The sequence below is a fragment of the Schistocerca nitens genome, chromosome 6, assembly GCF_023898315.1.
Source record: "Schistocerca nitens isolate TAMUIC-IGC-003100 chromosome 6, iqSchNite1.1, whole genome shotgun sequence".
Lineage (NCBI taxonomy): Eukaryota > Metazoa > Arthropoda > Insecta > Orthoptera > Acrididae > Schistocerca > Schistocerca nitens.
In genome coordinates, this window is record NC_064619.1 from 561,170,655 (window position 1) to 561,197,153 (window position 26,499).

Here is a 26,499-nt window from a genome sequence, read left to right on the forward strand (position 1 = left end):
AGCCTTTTTAAAGATGTTGGAATTTTTTGCACTCACTTTCCAATACATTTACTCTTCAGTGATTTTTGTTGCTGATAGTAAAAAATCAGTGTCAGAAGAAATGTGAAATACACAGTCACAATACAAAACACAAAAATAATTTTCATGTAGATTTTGCCTCCTTGTCCAGCTTTCGAATGGAATTATGTACCTGTGTCTTAGTGCATTTTTGAAAGCAACTGAAAGCATCGTTGCATGTTGTTTGCAAAAATGGAGAATATTTAGTTTTGTATTTTGATAAAGCATTATGTTTTACATGGTAAGACAACGAAGGAATGGGAAAAACACTGAGAATGTATTACATGAACTATACTCCATCAAATGGCATGGTTCAAAAAATTTCCATGCAGTTGTTTCAGTTTGAGCATGAGAGGTACCAGGCACGCAAAATGTTCAGTTGAGGTCACAGTTGCTGAAATGTTGGACGAAGTTCACGAGATTTTGATGGAAGACTGCCAAGCAAAAATTCATGAGACTGCCAAAACTGTAAAATTCTCAAGTGAACTCATAATATTCTGCATGAACATTTGAATATGAGGAAGGCTGCCACAAATTCTCACAGTTCACGAAAAGCATAATTGTGTGACCACTTCACAGGAATGTTTACACAAATTCAAGAACAATCCAAATGTCTTATTGTGGCATTATTTCTGCTTAATGAAATGCGTTTCCATTACTTTCAACCTGTAACAAAACAACAATGCACTCAGAAGAGTTCTTACTGTAAATATGCTCAAAAAAAAAAAAAAAAAAAAAAAAAAAAATCTTTGTCACAAAAACTCACAGCTAAGGTTTTTTGGAGTACTCACCCACGCAATATGTATAGACTATCTGGCAGAGGCTCATATTATTGTGCATTAATGGATTAATTTTACAAGAAATTGTTACAGAAATTATACCATATGGTGGAGAAAATGTTTTTGGCTCTGAGCGTCTTCTTACTCATCACATAATGAAAAATTGGCTCAGCCCGATGAAGACATAATGGCAGAAACAAACTCACAATTTGGAGACTGTGACAATAGTATTTTTAGGAGAATTACAAAAAAAAAAAAAAAATAGTGAGGAAACATTTGGCGTGGTGATTTGAGCTGAAAGGAGGCATCTTGAAATACAAAGTTGCTTTTTTGGAAAATATTATTATTTTGTATAGTTACTTATCAATTTGTTCTCACAGGAAAGAAATGGTTGGCATTGGAATTGTTGCATATATTATAAAAAAATCTTGAACAAATCAGTGAGTAAAGAAGAGGGAATACTTATTAACGATCTTGAAGAAGACAGACAGGTGGAATTTAAAACATGTTTGAAGCATGTGTATTATTTTGATAAACCAATAATAAATGTGAGTTATGATTACATAATGTTGGTCACATGAATGATGCCACATGAATCTTCAGCAGCCTGAAATGCAACAGTTAGTAACAACAAAAGTATTGCATCTGTCACTTGACCAAACTACACTTGCACGTTTTTTAATGTTGTACCTGTAAATAACAGTCAGCAACACCACTAGACAACAATCTTAGTTTGCAGCTTGTTCAAAGAGATGGGCAACATTATCACACAAGTGGCCATGTTAGCACAAACATTTTACCACAAATTGAGAACATATTTTTACATTTAAGTGGAAGACGGTGTTTTCATCATATACTCAATTTAACTATGTTACAAGTAAGTGCTTTCCATAAGAAGTACATTCTTCCTTTACCAAATATGTGGTGTATTATGCATTTTATCATGCACTGAAAATAATTATTTACATTTTATGGTGTTGAAATGTAATCCAATTGTTGCCAGAAATCATCTCTACACCCACCATAAAGCAATCTGATTAACAAAATACAAAATTATATTTAAATTTAAACACACGTTTTTCTCACTTCTAGTTAAAATTTTTGTTGTGTACATTTTCCAATGTCGCAATTAATTTAATTTAATTATGTACCCTGGATGCAAGATATTCAACAAGTTCCCATCCTAACATGTAGCAAGAATCTGAGAATACTCACCAAATCAGAAGCTAATTAAAAACGAACTTCATTAATGTGTCTTTCTACAAACTATCAAAATATTGGATTGAAAATTTCTGTTAGCTACATGGCAAGTAGCAATGTTTGTTACAAAGCTGTATGACAAGAATTAATGTACAGTAAATAGAACTCAATACATAAAGATAAATATATTTCCTTTGACATATGCTACTGCAGTTAAGTTAATATTACGGTACCAGGTCTATCTATCTATATCCGAATCCTGCTCCAGCTACTGCCGGATCTGGGTGCTGATGAGTCCTCTCCATTTTGCTCGGTCCTCCCACCACTTTTCTTCCTCCACTTGCAGCCAGGTCACACCTCTCCTTTCTACAGATATTCTCACTCCCATTTTCCACCGTGTTCTTGGGCGCCCTCTAGGTCTTTTCCCATCCATCTTTAGTTCTTCCATAATTTTGGGGAGTCTCTGCCCATGCATCCTCTTAACATGCCCATACCATCTTAATCTCTTTCTTTCAATTTCCTCTCTCATACTTTCTTGTTTGAGGTCCTATCTAATCTCTACATTCCTTACTTTGTCCATTCTTGTTTTTCCCTTAACTGCTCTGAGAAATTTCATTTCTCCTGCTTGCAGTCTGCTCCAGTCCCTTTCTGTCATTTTAGGTAAACAGCAATAATATAGTACAACTGATGAGGCAGCAGTTCTTTTCAGTGCGGCAGCTTTCTTATAAATTTACTCAACTAAATTAAGAGGTAAAGCATAAGTATGAACAGCATTAAGCATTACTGTCTTAGTTTGTTGTTAATGCAGTATAGAGATTAAGTTTCAACAGTTTCCTAACCTGTTGTTAATGTATACATTGACTCGTTCCATATCCCTGAAGGTGTTTATTCTTGATGGAATCTATGGAACAAGTCAAATGAATAAATGAATCATGATGCTTAATTGCTAATATTCTGTGGCAAATAATAACATGCGGAAGAAAAGCACAGTGTAATAAATGAATGTTGTCATTGATGAATTCAAGAAGTATTTGCAACATATAGATATACACAACTCACCTTGGTGAATTAGTAGTATATGCTATTGTTTCTTCAGGTACCTAGGATGCAAAATAACCAGTAACTTTCATTGCATCAATAAATATAAACAAGAGTAGCTACTGAAAAAGAAGTAGTAGTATTTTCTGCAGTCAATTAAATAAACAATCAAGGAAAATATCAGAAGTGTTTTGTATGGCATTTTACCCTATATGGTGCCAAAATACAGATACTATAATAGAGAGATGAGAAATGCTTAGATGCTTTAGAGAAGCACATTTGAAGAGGAATGGAAGGTGTAAATGAAAATGATAAATACTCGAAACACTTAATCCTAGATTACTAAACCCTTGTAAAAATTTATGATTGAAGTAGCATATAAAACAGAGGACATTTCATATTTAATTTGGTATGTAACATACCTTTGGAGATCTAATAATTATAATTAAGTAATGCATAACTTGTAAATTATGAATTCCTTTGAATAAAATGTGGAGTAGTAAGCTTTACAATGGTTTAGTAGCACTACAACATTCTCTGCCCTTTATCGTTCTTGGGTTACGAGAGGGAAAAGAAACTGACCAGGATGCTGGATTAGAAAGTACTGCATAATAACTGATTCACTAGAAGGTATGAAGACTAGAAACACGACACAAAGAAGAAGAAACTAGCTAATTGACAACATCGAGATAAATATATTATACACAGCTACAAAAAGGATGATGAAAAACCAGGACTGGATGATTTTAAACTTGCAATGATGCATCTGCCTTATGGGCAAAACTCACCACCACCACCACCAACAACAACAACAACAACAATGACAATAATTAACAATTAATACTGATTTACTGTATCTGATAAAGTGATCATCAATTATAGGCTACTGCTGATCATTGAAACTGCAACACCAGGATGGAGAACAAACAACAGAATTTTAGTTGGTGTGTAGTAGAAAGAATACATGGATAAATTTCTAGGTGATTTAGGGGTATAAATCAGTAGGGATATATATATATATATATATATATATATATATATATATATATATATATATATATATATATATGTGCTAGCGTCTGTATGTGTGTGGATGGAATATATATGTCTGTATGTGTGTGGATGGATATGTGTGTGTGTGCGCGAATGTATACCCGTCCTTTTTTCCCCCTAAGGTAAGTCTTTCCGCTCCCGGGATTGGAATGACTCCTTACCCTCTCCCTTAAAACCCACATCCTTTCGTCTTTCCCTCTCCTTCCCTCTTTCCTGACGAAGCAACCGTTGGTTGCGAAAGCTAGAATTTTGTGTGTATATTTGTGTTTGTTTGTGTGTCTATCGACCTGCCAGCGCTTTCATTTGGTAAGTCACATCATCTTTGTTTTTAGATATATTTTTCCCACGTGGAATGTTTCCCTCTATTATATATACCCAAACCACCTTTCCTACCCTCTGCCTCCTACCCTTGTAACCGCCCCGGTGTAAAACCTGTCCCAAGCACCCTCCCACCACCACCACCTACTCCAGTCCTGTAACCCGGAAGGTGTACACGATCAAAGGCAGAGCCAAGTGTGAAAGCACCCACGTGATTTACCAAGTGACCTGCCTACACTGTGAAGCCTTCTATTCGGGAATGACCAGCAACAAACTGTCCATTCGCATGAACGGACACAGGCAGACAGTATTTGTTGGTAATGAGGATCACCCAGTGGCTAAACATGCCTTGGTGCACGGCCAGCACATCTTGGCACAGTGTTACACCATCCGGGTTATCTGGATACTTCCCCTGACGCCAACCTATCAGAACTCCGGAGATGGGAACTTGCCCTTCAATATATTCTCTCTTCCCGTTACCCACCAGGACTCAACCTCCGCTAATTTCAAGTTGCCGCCCCACGTACATCACTTGTCACTCAACAACATCTTTGCCTCTGTACTTCTGCCTCGACTGACATCTCTGCCCAAACTCTTTGCCTTTACATATGTCTGCTTGTGTCTGTATATGTGCGGATGGATATGTGTGTGTGTGTGTGCGAGAGTATACCTGTCCCTTTTTCCCCCTAAGGTAAGTCTTTCCACTCCCGGGATTGGAATGACTCCTTACCCTCTCCCTTAAAACCCACATCCTTTCGTCTTTCCCTCTTTCCTGATGAAGCAACCGTGGATTGCGAAAGCTTGATATTTGTGTGTGTGTTTGTTTGTTTTTTATTGTGCCTATCTACCAGCGCTTTTCCGTTTGGTAAGTCACAGCATCTGGTGCTTCAACTCTGTGTCAGAGTTCACCAATTGTAGTGCCTGGCGAGTGATGATGTTCCATTCTCTTGGTGACCCATTACCAGATGGTTCCAATAGATGAGGAATAGGGATGATATACTGTCCAGGGCAACAGTTGCACATGCTGCCCTGACGTAGCTCAATACAGTATTGAGGTAGGTCAGGGCAGCATGTGCAACATGCGGGGAGTCTGTAAAATGAAAACCACTGAAGAGATTCTAATGCTTTTGCCTACAGAAGAAGGTGTGATCCCTATAAGAGTGCTGAGGTTTCAAACAAACCAGTAGAGGGATATGAGCGCACACCCATGAGGTGACAGAGTGATCATGTGCCTGCATCGACTGTCCACTGAATTCACTAGTGCTGAAAACAGAGAATTTGATATTTGAAATGAAGACAGAAAAGGTATAACTCATTTTCTTAGAGTGGAAGGTGTGTGGGGAATTCATCAAAGAATGGTACATGTGTATGAAGAGTACTGCATGTCCATTGTAAGAGTTAAGGTGTGGCACAAGCTATTCAAGGAAGGATGGGTGTCATTGACCAATGACGCATGACCTGGAATGTCATACCACATTACCAATACCATGTCCTGCAGGTAGATGCCCTCATTATTGAAGACCAGTGAGTTACAGTGGTAGCCATTCCATTGCTCCAGAGATGGAACTGAGAGTGGAACTGAAATGGGTATGCAATGCTCTCTGCACACTTGTGCCATTCATCAATGAATTTTCATACCTCACACTTCTGCTGTAAGGAAACACACTACACTCCTTTGCTCTTTTTTTAAAGCCCCAATTTCTCTGTTTTCAGCACTATTGAGTGCAGTGGACAGTCAACGCATACAAATGTTCACTTGGTCGCCATGTGGGTGTGCACCCGTGTCACTCTAGTGGCAAGTTTGGGGCCTCAGCACTCTTATGTGGACCACACCACCTGCAGCCAGAGGCATTACAATCCCTTCAGCAGTTTTCACTCCTCCAGCTCATCTATTTTTGAATGTACCTTATACACAGGAAAAAGGAACAAAGTCTGTCTTCAAGTGTTTTTCCAGATGGTAAATGGTATTGTTGAAAGATAACATGGAGACCAGTGAGGACAGGACGTAACACTCAGAAATGGAATGGCTGCTGTCCAAACTATTGACTATACAAAGTGAGGTGATCGTGTTGCGTACCCAATGGACCCTCACCATCTCATCAGGTACTGGGCTAGTATGACAATGACGATGTCGTTGGGTCGCTACTGTCAGAGTACTTCTCTCCTCTGCTGCACTAAGGGAAGCCCCAATAACGATCACTGTGCTGATAGTCTGTGGTGCTGCGGGCTTCATTGCAAACTAGCCCATTTCCTGACTCAAAATATGCGACATGACTGTATGGATGAGTGAACATGTGGTCTGTTCTTTCCGGGGGTAGTTGTGTGGGGCTGATCAGATCCTGCACAGTGTTGAGTATGCCCCTCCTGAACCTGTCAATTCCATATTTGCATGACAGTCGTGGGATCCCAACCAGTGTAGGCTTTATACTTCCCAACCAGTGTAGGCTTTATACTGAATATGTGGTTGAGTTAGCCCCTCTTCTAACTATAATCTATCATAGATCCCTCGAACAAAACATGTGTCCAGTTCTTGGAAAATAGAACTGGTCACATCTACAAGAAGGGTAGTAGAAGTGATCCACAAAACTTCCGTCGAATATCCTTGATGTTAATTAGTTGTAGAATCTTACAACATATTCTGAGCTCAAATATAATGAGGTCTTTTGAACAGAATGACCTCTTCAATGCCAGCTGCCATGGATTCTGAAAATATTGATCATGTTAAACTCAACTCGCTCTTTTCTAACACGATATACTGAAAGCTTTGTATCAAGGCAATCAGTTAGATGCTGTATTTCTTGATTTCTGAAAAGCATTTGACTCAGTACCACACCTACACTAATTGTCAAAAGCATGATCATATGGAGTATCAAGTGAAATTTGTGACTGGATTGAGGCCTTTTTGGTAGGAAGGACGCGGCGTGTTATCTTGGATGGAGAGTCATCATCAGATTTATAAGTAAATTCAAGTGTACCTCATGGAAATGTGTTGGGACCCTTTCCATTCATATTGTATATCAATGACCTTGTAAACAATATTAATAGTAACCTCATACTTTTTGCAGATGATGCAGTTATCTATGATGAAATATTGTCTGAAAGAAACTTCATATATATTCAGTCAGATCTTGTTAAGATTTCAAAGTGGTGCCAAGATTGCCAACTTGCTTTAAATGCTCAGAAATGTAAAACTGTGCATTTCATAAAATGAAAAAAATGTAGCATCCTATGACTATAATATCAGTGAGTTACTATTGGAATCGTCCGCCCCCGGTAGCTGAGTGGTCAGCGCGACAGAATGTCAATCCTAAGGGATTCAATTCCCGGCTGGGTCGGAGATTTTCTCCGCTCAGGGACTGGGTGTTGTGTTGTCCTAATCATCATCATTTCATCCCCATTGACGCGCAAGTTGATAAAGTGGCGTCAAAGACTTGCACCTGGCAAATGGTCTACCCGACAGGACGCCCTAGTCACGCAACATTTACATTTTACTATTGAATGGAAGGATCACACAGGCACAGTTGTGGATAAAGTATGTGGAAGACTTTGGTTTATTGGTAGAATACTGGGGAAGTGCAATTAGTCTACAAAGGAGATTGCTTACAAATCACTTTGGCGACAAGTTCTAGAATACTGCTCAAGTGTGTGGGGCCTGTACCACAGGGATATTGAACATACCATATTTTCTTGAATCTAAGCCGCACCTGAAAAATGAGAATCAAAATAAAGGAAAAAAAATTTCCCGAATCTAAACCGCACCTGAAATTTGAGACTCAAAATTCAAGGGAAAAGTTATAGACCGCACCTCCAAATCGAAACAAAGTTGGTCCATTGTAATATGAGAGACAATTTAGGTCAAATGGGTGAACATACAGTTACAGTAGTTTGGTTCGAGTCGTACACTTAGCAGTTAAGGTAGCTGTTGCTATGCGTCAGGCGCTCCGTTTGTAATTATATGGGAACCCTTCCTTTTTCACGTGCTTCGTCTGGTTTCAATCGATTGCTTATTTTGCTTTGATCTGATAAGTGCTGTTCTCTTTGTTATAGGTGTTAATGTCACTCTAAGCTGAAAATGCATTATTGTACGGTGTCGTGCATTGTTTAGAGAGAGAGAGAGAGAGAGAGAGAGAGAGAGAGAGAGAGAGGAATTGTCTCATTAGCGAAACAATGGGAAGAGACTGCTATTTGTTGTTACTTACACTGCTGCTTTCTTTGATAATGATCAACAAGAACCAAATAATAGACTGTGTATGACAGAAGATGTTCTGAATGAGAGTTTAGCGAAAAATTTTCTCTGTTTGAGAATCTTTGCAGACACCTCTTTAGTGCATTACATTCCAGTGTGCGATTTGCAGGGGGGGGGGGATGGGGGGATTTTCCCCCCTCTACATCAGACCATCTCTTCCTCTGGTTTTAGTTTATGCGTCCCAAGCTGGGATGTTTATTTCCCATACACTGGAGTAAAACTTTACATATAATTTAAATTTGTGGAGCCGAACACTGAAAGTTTTTAATAAGTCTTACTATTAACATGCTTCAGTTTTCTATCAGCAGAATAAGTACAGCTTTTCACAAATGTGCCTCTACTTTTTGAATTCTCCTCGTATACCTGTATGTAGAGGATTTTGTAAATAAGCTTTACCTATAATGTACTTTTAAAGATATAATAAGAGATGGCTTTTCTGATAGTGCATACGTGTGAATAGTGAGTTTCGGCATTAACATCTATTTATAAATAGCTGTTTAACCATGCGTAACGCCACGGACCAAACTAGTAACATATATAGTTCTAATAACCCCCGAAGACATCCCCCCCACTGGTAAAAGCCCTGTTACATTCTGCACAGAAATTAGAATCATCTTAGACTTAAAAATCTAGTCAGTTGCTGTGCTTCATTTCTGACTGTCTCACTATTCAGCATAAGAATAATATGAATATAAACAGTTTCGTAGTTTATTAGGCAGACAGTATTTAAATGAGATAGCAGCTAACACAAAAGAATACATGGCATAATGTTTACATTCGTATCATTCTTATGGTGAAGAGAATACTGCATGTGATTCACGATTCATAAAAGTTCCTATTACCATCTCTTGTCACAGGTAGGAAAAAATTCAGAATGTAGAGTTGGCCATATTGACATACATCCCAAACAGTCTTGCCAGTCAGATTTTCGTAGTAGATTTTTAGTGATGACTTCAAATGCACAGTGTGCTGCTGTTGTTGTCTTCAGTCCGTAGACTGGTTTCTATCCTGTGCAATGCAGAGTAGCAACACTTATAAACTAGTGAAAATAATTTAGAAATTAAACACTGAAATTTAAAACAAAATTTTATTAGATTCGTAATACATCTTATACGAAATGTTTAAAATATCAGTCACGATTCTGAATCACTATCCCTCGATTCTTTGTTGCTTATTTCTTCATTCAGAGCATCGTCCTCCGTACCATCTAGTGCATTGGATATCAAACATTTTTTAAATGCTTGTTGCACAATCTGATTCGGAACACAGTTCCATGCATCATAAATCCATTGGCACACTTGCGCATTTTAAACGTCCTGTTGGTGTCAGTTGTCTGTCGCTTTTTGAAAGCCAGTCATGTACATGCGGTTAAGCTTGTCCTTAAATGGTTTACTCAAACAGACATCAAGTGGTTGCAGAATTGACGTCATCCCGCCTGGAATTACTGCCAAGTCCGTTTTGCTTTCCTCTAATTTTCGTTTTACTGCAGGTGTTGTATGGCCTGCGTACGTATCTAATACCAACAGACTGCGTAAACCAAGCATTGTGCCAGGACAAAGATTCCACACACGCCTAATCCGTTCCAGCACCACGTCCTCCGAAAACCACCCAGTTTCGTTTGCTCGTACAATTACAGTTTTTGGAAACATTTCCGATTTCGGTTAAGTGTTTCGCTTGAAAACTATGAATGGGGTTAATTTATGTCCAACTGCTGTGCAAGCAACCATGACGGACACCCGCTGTTTTTCACTCCTGATATAAGAACACTTATGTCTTTCTTTCCTTTGGCATCAACCATATAATTTGACAGCGTGTCAGAAGATACGGGAGTTGGTCAGCATTTCCTATCTGACCAGAAAGGTATTATTGCTTTCCTGTGCGCCGCCTAATTATGAGGCGCTGAAATTCCACAAGTTTTTCATCATAATTTTTTGGCAGCTTCTGTGCAACTGAAGTTTGCCTCCAAAGTGAAAAAGCCCAGCGCTTCATAAACAGATCAATCCAGCTGCGACTAGCCTTAATATTTTAGATTTTTTGCTCTCTAGCAATTTCATGTGCCTTAATTTTTAAAATTTCTGCATTCACAGACGGGAATTTCTGACACTGTTCCGTAACAAATTCATTTAAAATCACTTCTAGTGCACGATATCGGCCACACTTTGGACCATTAAATGCTTTCCTGCTACTTGAACATTAAAATAATTTATCTCTCTGCAGTCGCCATCACCTGATGTTGCTCTCATCAATCCCATATCGCAGACCTGCAGCATGATTAGAACTTAGTTCTGCAAAAGAAATAACTCGCCTCTTGAATTTGGCACTATAATGAAAGCACTTCGTTATGGTTCACTAATACCAACAAGCACTTCACAAAATTCCACGAAGCAACAGGTGCTCCTACGTGAAATCTTATTGAGCCCGAACGTATCATCTCGTGCAACAATCCTGAAGCCTTTTGCATTGTTGGTATTTTTGTGTAAAGAAATTTATTTTTGTTGCTATGAATATTTGAAAGGCTGCTACATTTGAAGATGAACAATAGGAAATTTCTATTTACTTTGTTGGATAATGTATGAAAATGCAGTGGTCGACACTATGGGCGGAGAAAAAAGCTCGTCTTCTACCTTTTTTTAAAATTTTTTTACTGATGCAGAAGTTTTGGCGCCAGTATTTATCTTTGTGCCTGCAAAGCATGCCTGTGTAGCGGCTACATGTATTCAACGGCAGAAGTTAGTTGTGGCGGCACCTACCAACATTTTTCAGAACTTCCGCTTACTTTGCACTCGATTCTATGCCGCGGGCTGTTTTCTGGATTAAAAAAAATAGTGCGGCTTGGATTCGAGTAAATACGGTATACAGAGGACAGTCCAGATGGTTACAGGTTTGTTTGATACAGAGATACTAAAGACACTGAACTGGAAGACTCTCGAAGATGTTGTTGTTGTGGTCTTCAGTCCTGAGATTGGTTTGATGCAGCTCTCCATGCTACTCTATCCTGTGCAAGCTTCTTCATCTCCCAGTACTTATTGCAACCTACATCCTTCTGAATCTGCTTAGTGTATTCATCTCTTGGTCTCCCTCTACAATTTTTACCCTCCGCGCTGCCCTCCAATGCTAAATTTGATATCCCCTGATGCCTCAGAACATGTCCTACCAACCGGTCCCTTCTTCTTGTCAAGTTGTGCCACAAACTCCTCTTCTCCCCAATTCTATTCAATACCTCCTCATTAGTTATGTGATCTACCCATCTAATCTTCAGCATTCTGCTGTAGCACCACATTTCGGAAGCTTCTATTCTCTCGTCATAAACTATTCCGAGAAAGTCTATTAACAAAGTTTCAAAAACTGGTTGTAAATGATAACTCTAGGAGTATACTACAATCCCCTAAGAATCGCTTACATAGGGACCATGAGGATAAGATTAGAATAATAACTGCCTGCACAAAGGCACTCAATCTATCATTCTTCTCATGCTCTGTATGTGAATGGAATGGGATGAAACCCTAATAAATAGTACAATAGAATGTTCCCTCAGCCATGCACATCACGGTGGTTTGCAGAGTGAAGATGTAGATGTATATGTAGATGCAAGTATTGTAGAATGGTAAACCATATTCTTGAAAAGTCACAATCCTGTTGCTGTCAAATTCAGACACACACTTGTTGACATTTCTTCTTCTTACATCTGATCTAACACTATCTTCTCACAAACAAACCACACTCATATGCAAATTCTGAGTGAAAACTTGGCGCAGAATCAATCTTTATACAATGAGTGTATGTGTTACCCCTGCCTACTGTGTGGTAAATTGTTTTCATATCCCAGGAAGTACATTTCATGCAATTTTGTTGTTTGTATCATGCTGCCTTCACAATGTTGCAATTTTAATGGCCAACATTGTAGCATTTGCATTTTTTCTCTTGTTCTGTTAACAGTTTATAGCTCTGAATTGTGAAATTAATCCTGCAACAGTTTTCACAATGTATTAGTGCTTTCTTAGGCAAATATTTTCTTTATGTTACATCTGTTTCAGTGTATCTGCGTAAAAGACTTGGTGATAATCTCTGAAGCCTTTCATCAGTTATCTTGCTCAAGTATAGTAAACTACCCAGCTGGCACTGAAGCAATGTATCACTTATTTCTTTTGTTACTAGGATAAGTCTCTTGTGTACAATATTCCATCCCTGTGTTAGATGAACTGTGTATTGTTTTCATCCCTCTGTCTTGCAATTCAAACATTAATAACTTTAATTACTTTTTCCCTGGTACCATTAATGTGGTAACAGATTAATGCTCATGTGTAGAAGATGGATGTACAGTGATAACTGCTCAGCTTTGTGTTGACTGCCAGCTAATGGATAGGCTGGCGAAAAGTTGAAAAATACTTACTGAGAAGTGAAACTTAGCAAAAAATAGCTTTCAAAAGTTTAGAAGTTAATGTCTTCAAAGGAATATTTTCTTCCAACAGGTAGAGGGTAATATGAACTTTGACGTCTTGAAAAGATTTCAACTCCAATTTCAAGTAATTAGAGTGTGTACTGTAAAAGAAGTGTTAAAAATATACTGATGTTTGTTGATAACTCAATGGTGCCCAGTCTTATGCTGCATAGGAAAAAGGAATGAAATCTACCTGCATGTAAGACGTTTGGTTGAGACTCTTCCACCCAATATTGACTCACCACAATGGATCAATTGTTACCAGGACTGATACCAATAAGCCTGACAGTCATGAACACTTAGGGTGTATACATGGACAAAGAAAAAAAATTCCCGGATTTTTCCCAGATTTCCCGGTTAAAAATACACTTTCTCCCGGATGAAAATACACTTTTTCCGTGTTAAACGACAGTATACTCTTCCTCAGCACTGTTAAAGTCATCAATCCTTTGAATGTTTATGGTTTTTTATACCGACGTAGAATTTACCGGCACTTGAGAAAACAAAACTCGGGGGGAGAAACACGTTTTGAAAGACCTTTGATGTGCAGCAACATGTACGCTGCATATTTTCGTATTACGAAGGTATAAATTTGAATTCCACCAAATAATGCATGTCACCTTTCCTAAGCATTGAAATTGAGATTGTGATGCGCTTTTGTAAGCGTCATAGCTCATTCACGTGATCTCGCCAGCTGATAACAGCAATAGGACACGTGATGTAGTCAGCCAATAGCAAGATCACTCTCAAGTAGCGCGAATACACAAATAAGATAAGTTAATGGCTTAAATTAATATACATAGCATTCACATATAATATTGGTCTCGAAGATTAATAAGTTGGAAGAGAAGCTAAGCTTCCACATATAATGTTTATTTTTTTTTGCGCATGTTGCACTTTAAGATACACACACAAATGTGCCAGTAAAATTTTTAATAACGACGCAAGTGTCTCATCTTCTGGACTCGAAATACTTCTAAATGGTGGTCCTCAATGAGTTGATTTTTAAATCAGAGTCAAACGCTTTGTGATTTAAGAAATTCATCGTACATTCTCGCACACAATTCATCTTGCGTAAAATGAAATCTACTTTGAATGTAACGCTTTTCAAACCACCATTCGCAATATTAGAAATAGGTTTGTTTCAGCAGTTGCAAGAAAGCACCAGACAACTGGTGTCAACGCGCTTGCGCAGCTACGATGACGCAGGAAGCCCATATGTTCATATGTGTAAAACATTATAAGATCTCACATTATGTCATAAAAGAAACGAGACATCAAAGGATACTTCAAGAGCGTTGTGATTTTGTGAACCATACTAAAGTGCATAATTCGGCTTAAAATGCACATCCATATGTAAATTTTCTTGGAGTACCAGTACTCATGCTTGGTTCTTTATTACAGCATAATGCCATACAGGCACTTGAAATGCAGCGAACAGTTGAAACTAGCCAATAGTGTGAAACTAAACACTTCGTTTCAAATACATTGGCTGCCTCAGTAGAAAGAATTAATAAAAGCCAAATCTCTTTAGCAAATCAGCAAAAATAACTTCATTGTTCTGTAAGACGATTAATGCTTGACTGCCAAAAGTGGAAATAAAATCTGAAACTATTAACATATTTTAGCTTGCCGTAATTATGCGAACGTATTTTAATTCATTTGATAGCTCCCGGCCACAAAAATCCGTTTTGTTATCATTTAAAGTGAGAGCAATAAACGAAGAGGAAACAACAAAATCACTGAACGTAAACACAGGTCACGTGGAGACGACCCACCTCCCCACCACAACTCAGACTGCTCTTGGGCATCAGCCCCGGATCTACGATATTTCCGAATTGGGGCAATATTAAGTAGTGGCGCCCAACCACACTTCCATAACCAGAAGCGGGAGAAGGTACTACTCATATGCGACTCAACTGCGCATGCGCAAGAGCCCGCTCGCAACTGCTCAAACGAATCTAATTTAAACAGTTGTCGCGTTACGCTCATTGGAGGCAGTTCGTTGTTATGAAGCATTGCATAGTGTTCCCAAAGCCTTTGACACACTTTAATGTTGGCAGACGCTTGTATGAGCACTGTTTTGTTGTTGTATACGGCGCATTTCCTTTGCAACTTAAGTTTTATTTTCGTCCCCCCTCCCCCCCCGTTCATGTTTTGTTGCTGCAGTATCATTCTGCAGTAGCGAGATACAATAATATCCTTTGTTAGAGTATTGGTTCTTACCAGTCAAAATAACAAAAATTTAACTGAAAACTAAAACAATGAAAATTTCCTGGAATTCTAAACAATTCCTGGGTTTTTCTCGGTTTTCTCCCGGATGGAAAAATTCCCGGGTTTTCCCGGATCTCCCGGGTCGTATACACCTCGACACTGCATATTTAAGCCTAAAATTCATCATCTTTATATCCTCCTCAGGGGTGAAATGTCATTGGAACCGACACCAACCCGATTAGTGGCCCCTAAAATGTTGGATTTGATATTTGTGTTGTGAAATGTTATTGAATGCAATCAACTATATATAATTACTTAAGGTGGTGATAATATCATTCATTCTACTACTCAGCTATGTTTGATTCTATTATAAAGTGAAAGATAAATGGTTTAGCTGTTACCAATTCTGGATTATTTAAAACCTTTGCAGCATATCAATGTGAATACTGCATTATAAAGTTCACAAAAAAGTTTATTTACTTGCAGGCACGAGAAAAATTAAATCAAGCGCTAAGATTATAAGTGTGCCATTAAATGGTAAAACAGGAATGACACTGCTGTGCATTAGCTTTCCACACAATACTACATAATTCAAATTATAAAAATACTTTCAGTGGTGTGAAAAGAAAGAATGTACTAAATATAACCATGTTGTGACACTGCTTCCATATTTTTGTAAAAAGTAAATGTTAACCTTTATAAAATCATTTAATCAAAACCATTCAAACACAGTAAAAGATTTAACTGACAATGCACAAACACGAAGCAATACGTTAGACAAAGATAGAGAATACTCTACGTTCCTCTTCAATGTGCCATTGCTGCAACATTTAGAAAGCAGTGCACAATCATTTTGATGACTAATAATATGAAACTCAATTAGAATCTTAATGCAGCAGTTTCATTATAATGTAATAATAAGTGAATAAATGTGAATATGTACTTATTAAAGATTATAAATAAGGAATACTGCAGCAATACTACAGCCACCGGCTAAAGTTGATCATAATTCAAATGTAAAAAAAAGCAGGTTACTTTTACATAAAAACTGTTTATCAACATTTTAACATTACAACAAGAAAATATGTTGTTCATTCTCATAGTATATAGAAAATGAATATTTGATAATAAATAAATGAAACAGCTCTCAGGACACAGTTATCTTTACAGACAAGCACTAACATTCCTCAAAAATTTACTACTACTTATTCAACATATCCATATCAAAACTTAACACCACTTAGAAAACAGAATAACATTTGAATTAAAAAGTTCATGAATCATTTTAAAAATTTCCTGTTTTTACAGACAAGACATTTTGTACTATCATTAAATGAAGGAACCTATCATGATAGTAAAGTCAACAATCAAGCCATGTTCTTGAGCTTTGTAACTTATTGAAAGAATTATGTTCCTCTTCTTCCACTTATAATCAGATAATGCAAGACATCTCAGAATCATTGTTTTCAACACAGAGTACCTCTTAATATTTTTACATGCAATAATGGAGCTCAGATAGATGACTGACATTGAGCTACCAATGGAATGTCACAATACAAAGATTTTACCTTTATTTTGTCCTCTCAAAAGTATCTTAAACAAGCATGTAAACATTTTTTAAACTGCAGTATGTATTATGCCAAAATGCTTATTTATAGAAACTATTGATAATGAACTACAAAACATGAGTGTGTTTGAAATTGCACAATTCTCCTGATACAATAACAACAGGGCTCATTTTTGATCAAATACAGTAATATTTTCCTCCTTATGGGCCACATCTGATGTTCACTCAGTATGGCAAACAACAACATCCCCCATCAAATATGCTACTAACATTATCTGCACAAACCAACAGCACTGTCCTCTGGATTTCTTCTGTTGCAATCTTTTCTCGGCTGATTAAAGATGACCTGCATCTCTTTCACCTCATAAATATATTTTAATTTTTACATACAAACAGGTTATAGTTTGCTGAACATATTGCTACACTCGCTCTGCTTATGAAACTACATTTTTTTTAGTTATACCTTCATATGACTCCAAAATTATTTTTTTTTGTTTTCATATACACCAAATATAAAAGTAAGCTGGTACTGAAGCAATATTAAACCTGTACTGTAACAACAGACTATTCATAACCAAAATAAAAGTACACACAAAAATTACATGGTATTTGGTAGTGGTTCTAAGACAATAGTAAAACATTATTTACATTAAAAAACAGAAAACTGGTAGCATTACATGTGACTTTCTTTGGATTATAACTAGAGTAATCATGGATTCTAAGCTTCCATCTACATAAACAAACTTGCTTTGATAAGAATTTTCATTATTTTGTCTGTTACAATTTGTGGCAATAAAACAGCCAGGGAGTAAATAACAGACAATGTTTATATTTTCTTATATCTCACGTGTAACTGCAAAGCAGGTAAACACGGCTTTAAAAAATTTATACTAGTCACCAACATGAATAATTTCATTTACCCCTTGAACATTACCATATTAGCATTAGAAAGGAGATAAAAATGTTGTAAAAATAGATGCAACTTTAGAAAAATGTATTGTTTCTGAGATACTTGACCTGTCTTGTTGTTCAAGTTTTAGAAACAAAGTTTCGCAGACAGAAGATATCAAAGGTGTATTTTACAAATAACTTTCTTCCTCCAATTAACAAGTTGTACATTGTCAACAGCAACAGCTCTGACATAACACATTTTTATTACATAAATATATCTTATTTACTGAGTACCATAAAGTTACTCTGTATACAAATATACTTTCATGGAATATATATACAAAGATGATAAATTTACAATGTACAATTTTTACATTTGTATTTGATGGCATATTCTCAAAAATTACGATGTAACACTGCTTGCAAGTTCCATGAACTTAATAGAGTGGACAAAATGTGATCACAGATAATTATGAATGAATACCTTCATGAGATATTGTGGAATGCTGGCTTAATCAATATGCAGTCTTCCTTCACCAAACAACCACAAACAGATCCGGTCTACTACGAATGACAGCACAAAATCTGCAATCAGTACTTGGACCAGAATTACCCGGAACTGAAAACAAGAAAAAGTCACAGGTTAGTGAGCACTCTGGATCTGTGTATTTTGATAATCACTAAGCTAAAAGGTCTAATTTTTGCATGCATGAGTGTGCGGCTGACTACATTGCACTGGTATTGCAGCTCAACTGAAGTGAGGGGTTGCGTATTGTGGAGTGAGCAATGAGAGAAAGGAGACGGTGGTGGTGGGGGGGGGGGGGCGAAAGGATTGGGAAGAAAGGTGGTTGGCGGTGGGATAATGATGAGGCCCAACTGAGCTCACTCTGGTGCCAGCAGGTGGACTTGTGTGCGACACACACTGATGTGGACGATAGGTTTTGGGGTGGGGGAGTGTGTGTGTGTGTGTGTGTGTGTGTGTGTGTGTGTGTGTGTGTGAGAGAGAGAGAGAGAGAGAGAGAGAGAGAGAGAGAGAGAGAGAGAGAGAAAATGGACAAATAGGGAGATTGCAGAGAGGAAGGTGTGAGTATAGACTGAGTGATAGTGCATGCGGAGGTGGGGTGGGGGGACATGGGTGGAGTTAGGTGTGGGGCAGGGGCTACTAAAATCAAAGAATTTTTTTGTTCAGTACAATTTCCATTTACAAAGTTCAGAAAGGCTGCCATCCCATTAATTCTATAATGTCTCACCCAACATTCTGGCTACTCGAGGAAGGCATATCAGCAGTGACAAGGGATCCATTGCTTAGTATGCTAAAGAGTTTATCACAGACCTACTCCACAAGCAGCCACAGCCATGCATGGTAGCATGATAATCTATCTTGCAATGTGGAAAGATGGGCAACTGCAGTCAGATACCCATCAGATGTTCAAAGCAAGGTAAAAATATGAGATTGACAGATGTCAGTGATGTGTAGTCCCTGGAGCTACCTGCTAGGAATGCAGTCAAAACCAAAAAGGCATGTCTGACTCATGTTGGTCAGTGGGTAAATGCAGCTAGAGCATCAATTTCCACCAATGACCAAACTGCCGAACTAGCAGAAACTTATTAACTCGGTAATACGATTAATAAGATTGTCAACGTGCCATAGTCATATAACTTACAAAACCACTATAGAACGGAGAATTTTAAGTTAAATCACTTGCACTGCATATCCACAAATACCACACCATGGATAATTATTTATAGTTAATATAAGAATAATAAATTTACTAATATCATGAAAATTAATAGCACCAAAAATAATTAATGTTAACACCCTGAGACACGCCACTGTATCTGGCCGAGTGAGCACTATTTAATGACACTATGCAATTTCAGGGTAAGCATTGTACTCAGCCACAAGCCATAATTAATTAAAATCCATGAATAAATTGTAATAATCACTAATTATACATTTCCCAGATAGGCAAACATATCAGCCTGGGAAAGCTATACTGTATAGTCATAGTGTAGTGTAGTTTGGTTAGATATATATTTTATGGTGGTGGTGGTGGTGGTGGTGGTGGTGGTGGTGGTGGAGGCACTTAAAGTCAGGAAATAATGTTTTTTGTACATAAATCATAAACAAAGTGACATATTCTGATGAACGCTAGCACACAGAGCAGGCAATGCCCATTTAAACAAATACCATGTATGTAATGACAGGTGCAAAGGATGAGAAGATTCTGGTTAGAAAGAGTTTGAAAAAGTCTTAAATATTAATATCCTGCTTTCTCTCAAACTATTAAGGGAAATATATTGAGTTTTATATATGTCAATAGGTGGCATATACAATCATGAACATTCATTGCTTTAGTTTTTCTGTGTGCATTAGATTTTACAAATTATTTCAAGTTGTGCATTTTGAGCTCAAAATTGTGCATTTACTGATGTAGAGCAGCAAAGAATTCAATGTAAGGCCCAACTGTTGAAGTGTGTGACACCTTGTTCTGGCAGTGTGGATGAGACTTTTGTACCAGCTGCAGTGGGAGACACTTGGTTTACCCGTTATGTTTGAATGAAGTTTGTCCGGTAGTCCGGGTGGCATCTAGCTGACGTTTGAGATATTTTACCTTTTTTTTTTTTTTTTTTTGTAGTTACAACATACTGAGATTTACTGCTTCGAGGTACTAAACAATTTTTTTTTCTTTTATATCGCTTTCATGTTGTAGCAAAGTTGTTCCTTCAAGCTGGTTTTAGTTCATTAACTGTTTTAAATAATGCAATGTTATGTTTTTACAATTTGTTTTGTAATATCTGTTACTTCTGTTAAATCAAGTCTCCCTTGTCTTTGCAGTGTTTTTATTTTAATATTCTAGCATTCTGATTGAGTGAAGTAGTAGAAAGCTTTATTGACTCTTATGAAACAGTTTTGAGCATTTGTTTATTCCATAAATGGGGAACATACTTTTCAAGTAAACTGGATGTGCAGTGGAAACAACCAATACTGTAAGCATTTCATTCGCCACTGCACGGCAGTCTGCTAAGTGCCTCTGTCTTATAATTTTGAGGTCTAAAGACGGCTATCGAAGACTGAAATTAATTACTTAGTATCAAATAAAAAGGGGCTATAAGAGAAATAAAATAAAGGTAACAAAATAAAAAAGTATATTTAGAAAACTTTGGTCACAGATTTGTGGAATTCAGTGAGCTGCAGAGCCTAAATTTGTCTTTATTTGACAATCATTCTGAAACAAATCTGAATCTGTTTCAAAATTCATTGGGACTTTGCAGTTTTAGTTGGGCAACTGACATTCAAATAAAATTAGGGGGTTTGCAGCGACAGCCTTTGACTTTTTCATTGATCTTCAACCATAATGTATTCCACACCTTCCTCTCTGCAGTCTCTCTCTTCCTCTGTTCTGTTTTGCCTCCCAGTCCCTTCCTCCACACCATTCCACAACACATGAAACTCACTCTGCCTGTGGCAGAGCGAGCTCACCAGTACTATACTTCTATCCACACATTTGCTGCCTTTCCCTCACTGCTGTCAGCCACCCTTCCTTCCAACTCTCCTTTCACCTCCCTCCCATCATGCTCACCCCAGCACATGTAGCCATAAATGTGTACGCATGTGTCTGTAGGTGTATTCTGCAATAGCTCTGAAAAAGGACATCATTTGACAGCTTAACAATGTTTGCAGCCTCATTTACTTGCATCTCAACCATTCAACCCAAATCAATTACTTCTGCCGAGTGGACTCTTACGCCTTCCATTATTTATGTTCCACCAAGATCTTTTGATTATCTCATTAATATTGATTTGTTAGAGTTGTGGAGCACCTTGTGTGCTTGCTTATGACTATTTACTTAGGCCAAAATAATATGTCTGCACAAATTAACATGAATTCCACAAGCAGTGATGGTACAAAATTCAGGCTGCTCACTTGTTACAAGATTTAGAAGTGAACGGACAACGGGACTACGATTTGACTGATGTTTTTCAATTTCTGGAAAGCCTTTGGCATACAAAGATGGAATGTCATACCAAATATTCAATGCAATCATGAACTCGCTATCTGTCAGAACCTACTAAATCTCTATCAATGACAAGATCAACAACTTATTCACAATACAAGCAAACACAAAGTGGCATGTAAGCAGACAACAACTCTTTCGTGTTACCAGACATACAGACCTAAGACAGAACAGCAACAACAGTTTAACTGTTTGGTAATCAGACAGCAGAATGATATTCACTGGAATAATCCAGAAAAATTTTAACTTGTCTATGAAGGACGCAACTCATAAAACTTTCAAGTATTGGCGAATGTGATTTATCTGTAGTCCTTATCAAATATGACTAATAGGGTTTACAAACAACAATTTAAGAAGGGTGACACTGAAACAAAGTTACTCATCAGGAAAACGATTCTTGTAACAATTGTGATAACTATCCTCCAAGAGGAGACAAATGCTATGTCCGACTTACGAAAGTGATCATTCCTCTTGTGCACAATTTGTGAGTAAACTGTGACTTTCTCTCTTGCAGCATATAATATGATGTTTTGAAATGCAACACATTTTAATTCTCCAACAATTTCTGCAATATTCAAACAATCAAATGTAACTTGAGTTTTTAGATTGTCCTCAGAAGTTAGATCACAATCATGGTCATGACACACACACTTCCGGATAAAGGACTACTACAAGGGATGTTAAAAAAGTATCCAACCTTATTTTTTTAATGTTGAAAGCAAGAATAGTGTCGGGGCTCGCACACTATCTTTGTTTGAAGTACATGTAGTGCACATGCCCAATTTTTTTCATGACTGTGGAAACAATCAGTTACTAGCTAGCTGTTGACAAGTGAACATGTGTAAGTGGTAGTCAGATTTTATGTTATGGGCAAAATGACAAAAAAGTGAAACAGCATTATTTCATCAAATTTAGTTTTAGGCTAGGTGATTCTCAAGTTGAAACAATCTGCAAGATTCAACGAGTGTCTGGGGACGAAGCAATTGGTACCACACAGATAAAGGAGTGGTACAACCAAAGATGGCCACTCACCAGTGAAGAGTGAAGCATGTTCAGATAGGCACTCAATATCCACAAATGAGATTGTTATTGATCACATAAGGACTCTGGTGAGGCAGGTAGACACATGATCAGCCAACTTGCGGACGAGGTTAAAATTAGTACTGGATTCATTCATTTTATTTTAACAGAACATTTGGCCCTCAGGATGACCAAAGCAAAATTTGTGCTAAGGTTGCTAGAAACTGAGCAGAAGCAACTTTGTTCAGAAATCGCACTGTGACCAGTAATCCCAACTTTCTGAACATAGAGGTTGCTGGTGATGAGTCTTGGGTTTATGGGTATCATCCCCAAGACCCAAATCAGTGAGGCACGTCCACAGCAATGTGAAGCCATGCTGACCACTGTTTTTCTTTTTTTTACTCCAGTGGTGTAGTCCATCATGAGTAGGCTCTAGGAGGTACTAATGTCAATGAGGAGGACTACCAAGAGGTTCTGCATCACCTTCGTGAAGCAGTGAGATGAAAATGGCACGACTTATGGGCAGTGAGCAGTTGACACTTTCACCACAATAACGTACCCACCACCGTCCACAGTTAATTCAGAGCTTTTGGCCAAACACAACACAGCAGTGGTTTGTCAGCTTCCCTACTTCTCTGACCTAGCACTGAGGGACTTCTGACTTTTCCCTAAGCTGAAAGATACTCTCAAATTGTGGTGTGCGTACTGTAAGACCTTCAGTACACACACCATCAGATTATTTGACTTGTCGTTCTAACGAAGTAGGCAAGTGTCAGCAATATGTCTCGTGGTCTTATCGTGGCGTGTTTATCTTCTGCCGTTAGGTCAGACGATAGAAATTCCACTTGCACACTTAGAGTATCAGATTGACGGTAACCAACTTTACAGAGAACTTGATTAATTTTCACACACATTTATTAAAATAATAACAAACATAAAAAATACTTAACTTGGATCTGGATGCTATTTACAATTGACAATCTGAAGTTCCTTTGGTATTAGTATGTTAATCTTATTCTCGCATATATCTCTGATACTTGACAAAAGTGTCTATACATTTATCTTCATGGCTATGTACAGGAATATGGTAATCTTATTAGGCGCAGACTGAAACTTGACTATAGACTGGTACAGACAAATGTAGAACTCGTACAGACTATTGCAGACTGGTACAGACTGGTGCAGACAAATGCAGACTGACTAATCGGAGGTCTGTACACTCGTTATAATACCTCGCGCGTTCATGTATCACTGCACGAGGGTGATCCGCGAGGAGAAAAGGTTCTATGTAAGCTGCAATCTCATTGACTGCATTACATATTAATACGCGGATCGGCAGAAGCAGAATTTGGTCCGTCTGTATGGCAGTGCCATCTCGTAGTGCAGAGACGGACGAGCGCTGTGCCTGCGCTGTTGTGCTTAGCGGGGCGCGCTCTAGTGGGAAGTTGTGTATACGCTGACTACACGGAACTATGTACACAACACGAAGGGACCAGACTTCAGAACAAGGAAGACATTACGCAGAATTTGACAGAGCAACTGGCATCATACCTGGCACCATACCAAAGTGGCTTTCTAGTGATGTTTCCAGCAGGTGCAACAGCACTGGGAGAGATGTGTAGGAGCTGAAGGGAACTACTTTGAAGGTGACTGGTGTAAAGTAATTTTATCTGAATAAATGTTGATTTTATAAATAAAAGTCAGATACTTTTTGAACAGTCCTTGTATAAACTTTTTGCTGCTATATTGTCCACAGCAATACACATCCAGACTGTTAATGCTGTGCTGTTTTGCAATGTCTTCCACTGAACACTGTTCTTCATTTTCTTTTGGAATCCACCAGACAACTTCTCTGTTCACCTGCTTACATTAACACATTTCTGTTAAAGTCATTACTTCATCTTCCATTCAGGTCTGGTCCCCGTTCTATTTGTTTGTTTCTCTGTCTTTCTTGGTATCTTCTAAAGTGTATTTTCCCATTCTTCTCTGAGCAGTACTCAGCTTTGCATCTGTTTTCACATTAAAAATGTGTGAAATAATATGTTTAACAAATGCAAAATTAAGATGTTTCCACTCTTCTGTTAATTATTTTATTTTTTGCAGTGTGGCTTCATTGTCCCAAATACAAAATCTCCTCAAATGGTTCTATGACTTCATTGTTAATTTGTACCAGTTTCTCATTGTGTAAGTAAGCATTATTTAACCTTAATGTAATCAATTTTCAGGCCTACTTGCAAACTTGCTATATTGAGTTCTTCCACTGGCTGTTTAAGTTTATTTGCACAAGAGGCTAAACAGTAGAATGTCACAGGAAAATGAAGATGGTACAGATATTTTTCATGCTCTTCTTGTTTTCAGTAATTTCTGTTATCAAATTTTCACTAAATTTTCTCGTGTTGTATATAAGACATTTCCAAATAGCTTGAAGTTGTGGACTTGGCTGTGATGCATGAAAACATCAGTAGTATCCTAAAGCTACCAATGTATTATTACTGCTAGAGACACTAAACTAGAAAGGTAAGCAGAATTAAGTTTCGGCTGGTATAACTTACTAAAATACCGAGAAGCCTCACTGGGATCTCTTACTAACGCAGTCCATTGCCAGTAGCATATGTCCCTACTTTAAAGACTTCACCCTACTCCTCCACTGTTTTTACAGTCAGAACCACAATTTCTTGTTACCGCTGAGATGCCACCTGTATACTAATATATGCACCACACCTACAACCTTGCTGCGATTGAAACTTACCCAAGATCCTGATGGCACTAACTCCACCATATTTATCCTTGCAAGCATAAGAAACACCATTCTCAAATAGAATGGCTGGCCATTATTTATGTACAAGATGTGAAATTCTTAATACAGCTGACAGACATATATAAAAGTATAATGAAAGAGGACGCGTCAGGGAGATAGAGAGAGAGAGAGAGAGAGAGAGAGAGAGAGAGAGAGAGAGAGAATCTTTGATCTCCTACACTCTCTGGGACCTGCTCCTTCATTTTTGTCTTCCCTCACCCTCACTACATATGGCTGCAAAAAATTCACAGCACAGAAATGTGCACTTACGTGCTAGTATGAAGTATGTCATTCCTTTATGATCTCAACATACTACAATAAATAATATGTTTATTCCAGGAGCTACAACTGCCTTTACACCTTACAGTAAACCCTGAGCACACAAAGTATAACGAACAGCTAATAAACAATTTCTTGGTAATTGTTTATAGAGTACCAGTCTTATTCCTTTGTAGTATTTTAACACACTTCCAGCTCAATATCATTATGCCCATTGTTACTGATCAAGTTACATTACTGGCCATTAGAACTGAACCTCGGATTGGAATGAAGTGTACTATTCTTGGATATGCAAATGATTAGCATCTCTGACACACACACACACACACACACACACACACACACACACACACACACACACACAAAGAGGAGGTAGGAGTAACGTCGTCTACATTTTGCTACATAAGAAAGATTACACGATGTGTTTCTTACTCAGAAATCACATTTGAATGTTGGTTGTTCATGAGAAGACCACGTTATGCCTCATGTAAAGAGAAACGTGTACCAGCACATGTCAGAATTCAACATTAGCCGGATTGTGGACTGTCAAGATTGCAGTTTCTCATTCCACAATAATGCTGCT

General features: G+C 37.8%; 1 protein-coding gene across 1 annotated transcript in view; it reads right to left on the reverse strand.

The window, feature by feature from the left end:
* Positions 1–16,378: 16,378 nt before the first annotated feature.
* LOC126263195 (endoplasmic reticulum transmembrane helix translocase) overlaps positions 16,379–26,499 on the reverse strand; it is a 190,358-nt gene continuing 180,237 nt past the window's right edge. The window contains exon 22 of the mRNA XM_049960258.1: positions 16,379–18,420. Coding sequence (XP_049816215.1) covers positions 18,313–18,420 — 108 coding nt within the window. The 3' untranslated portion in view covers positions 16,379–18,312. The remainder of the gene's footprint in view (positions 18,421–26,499) is intronic.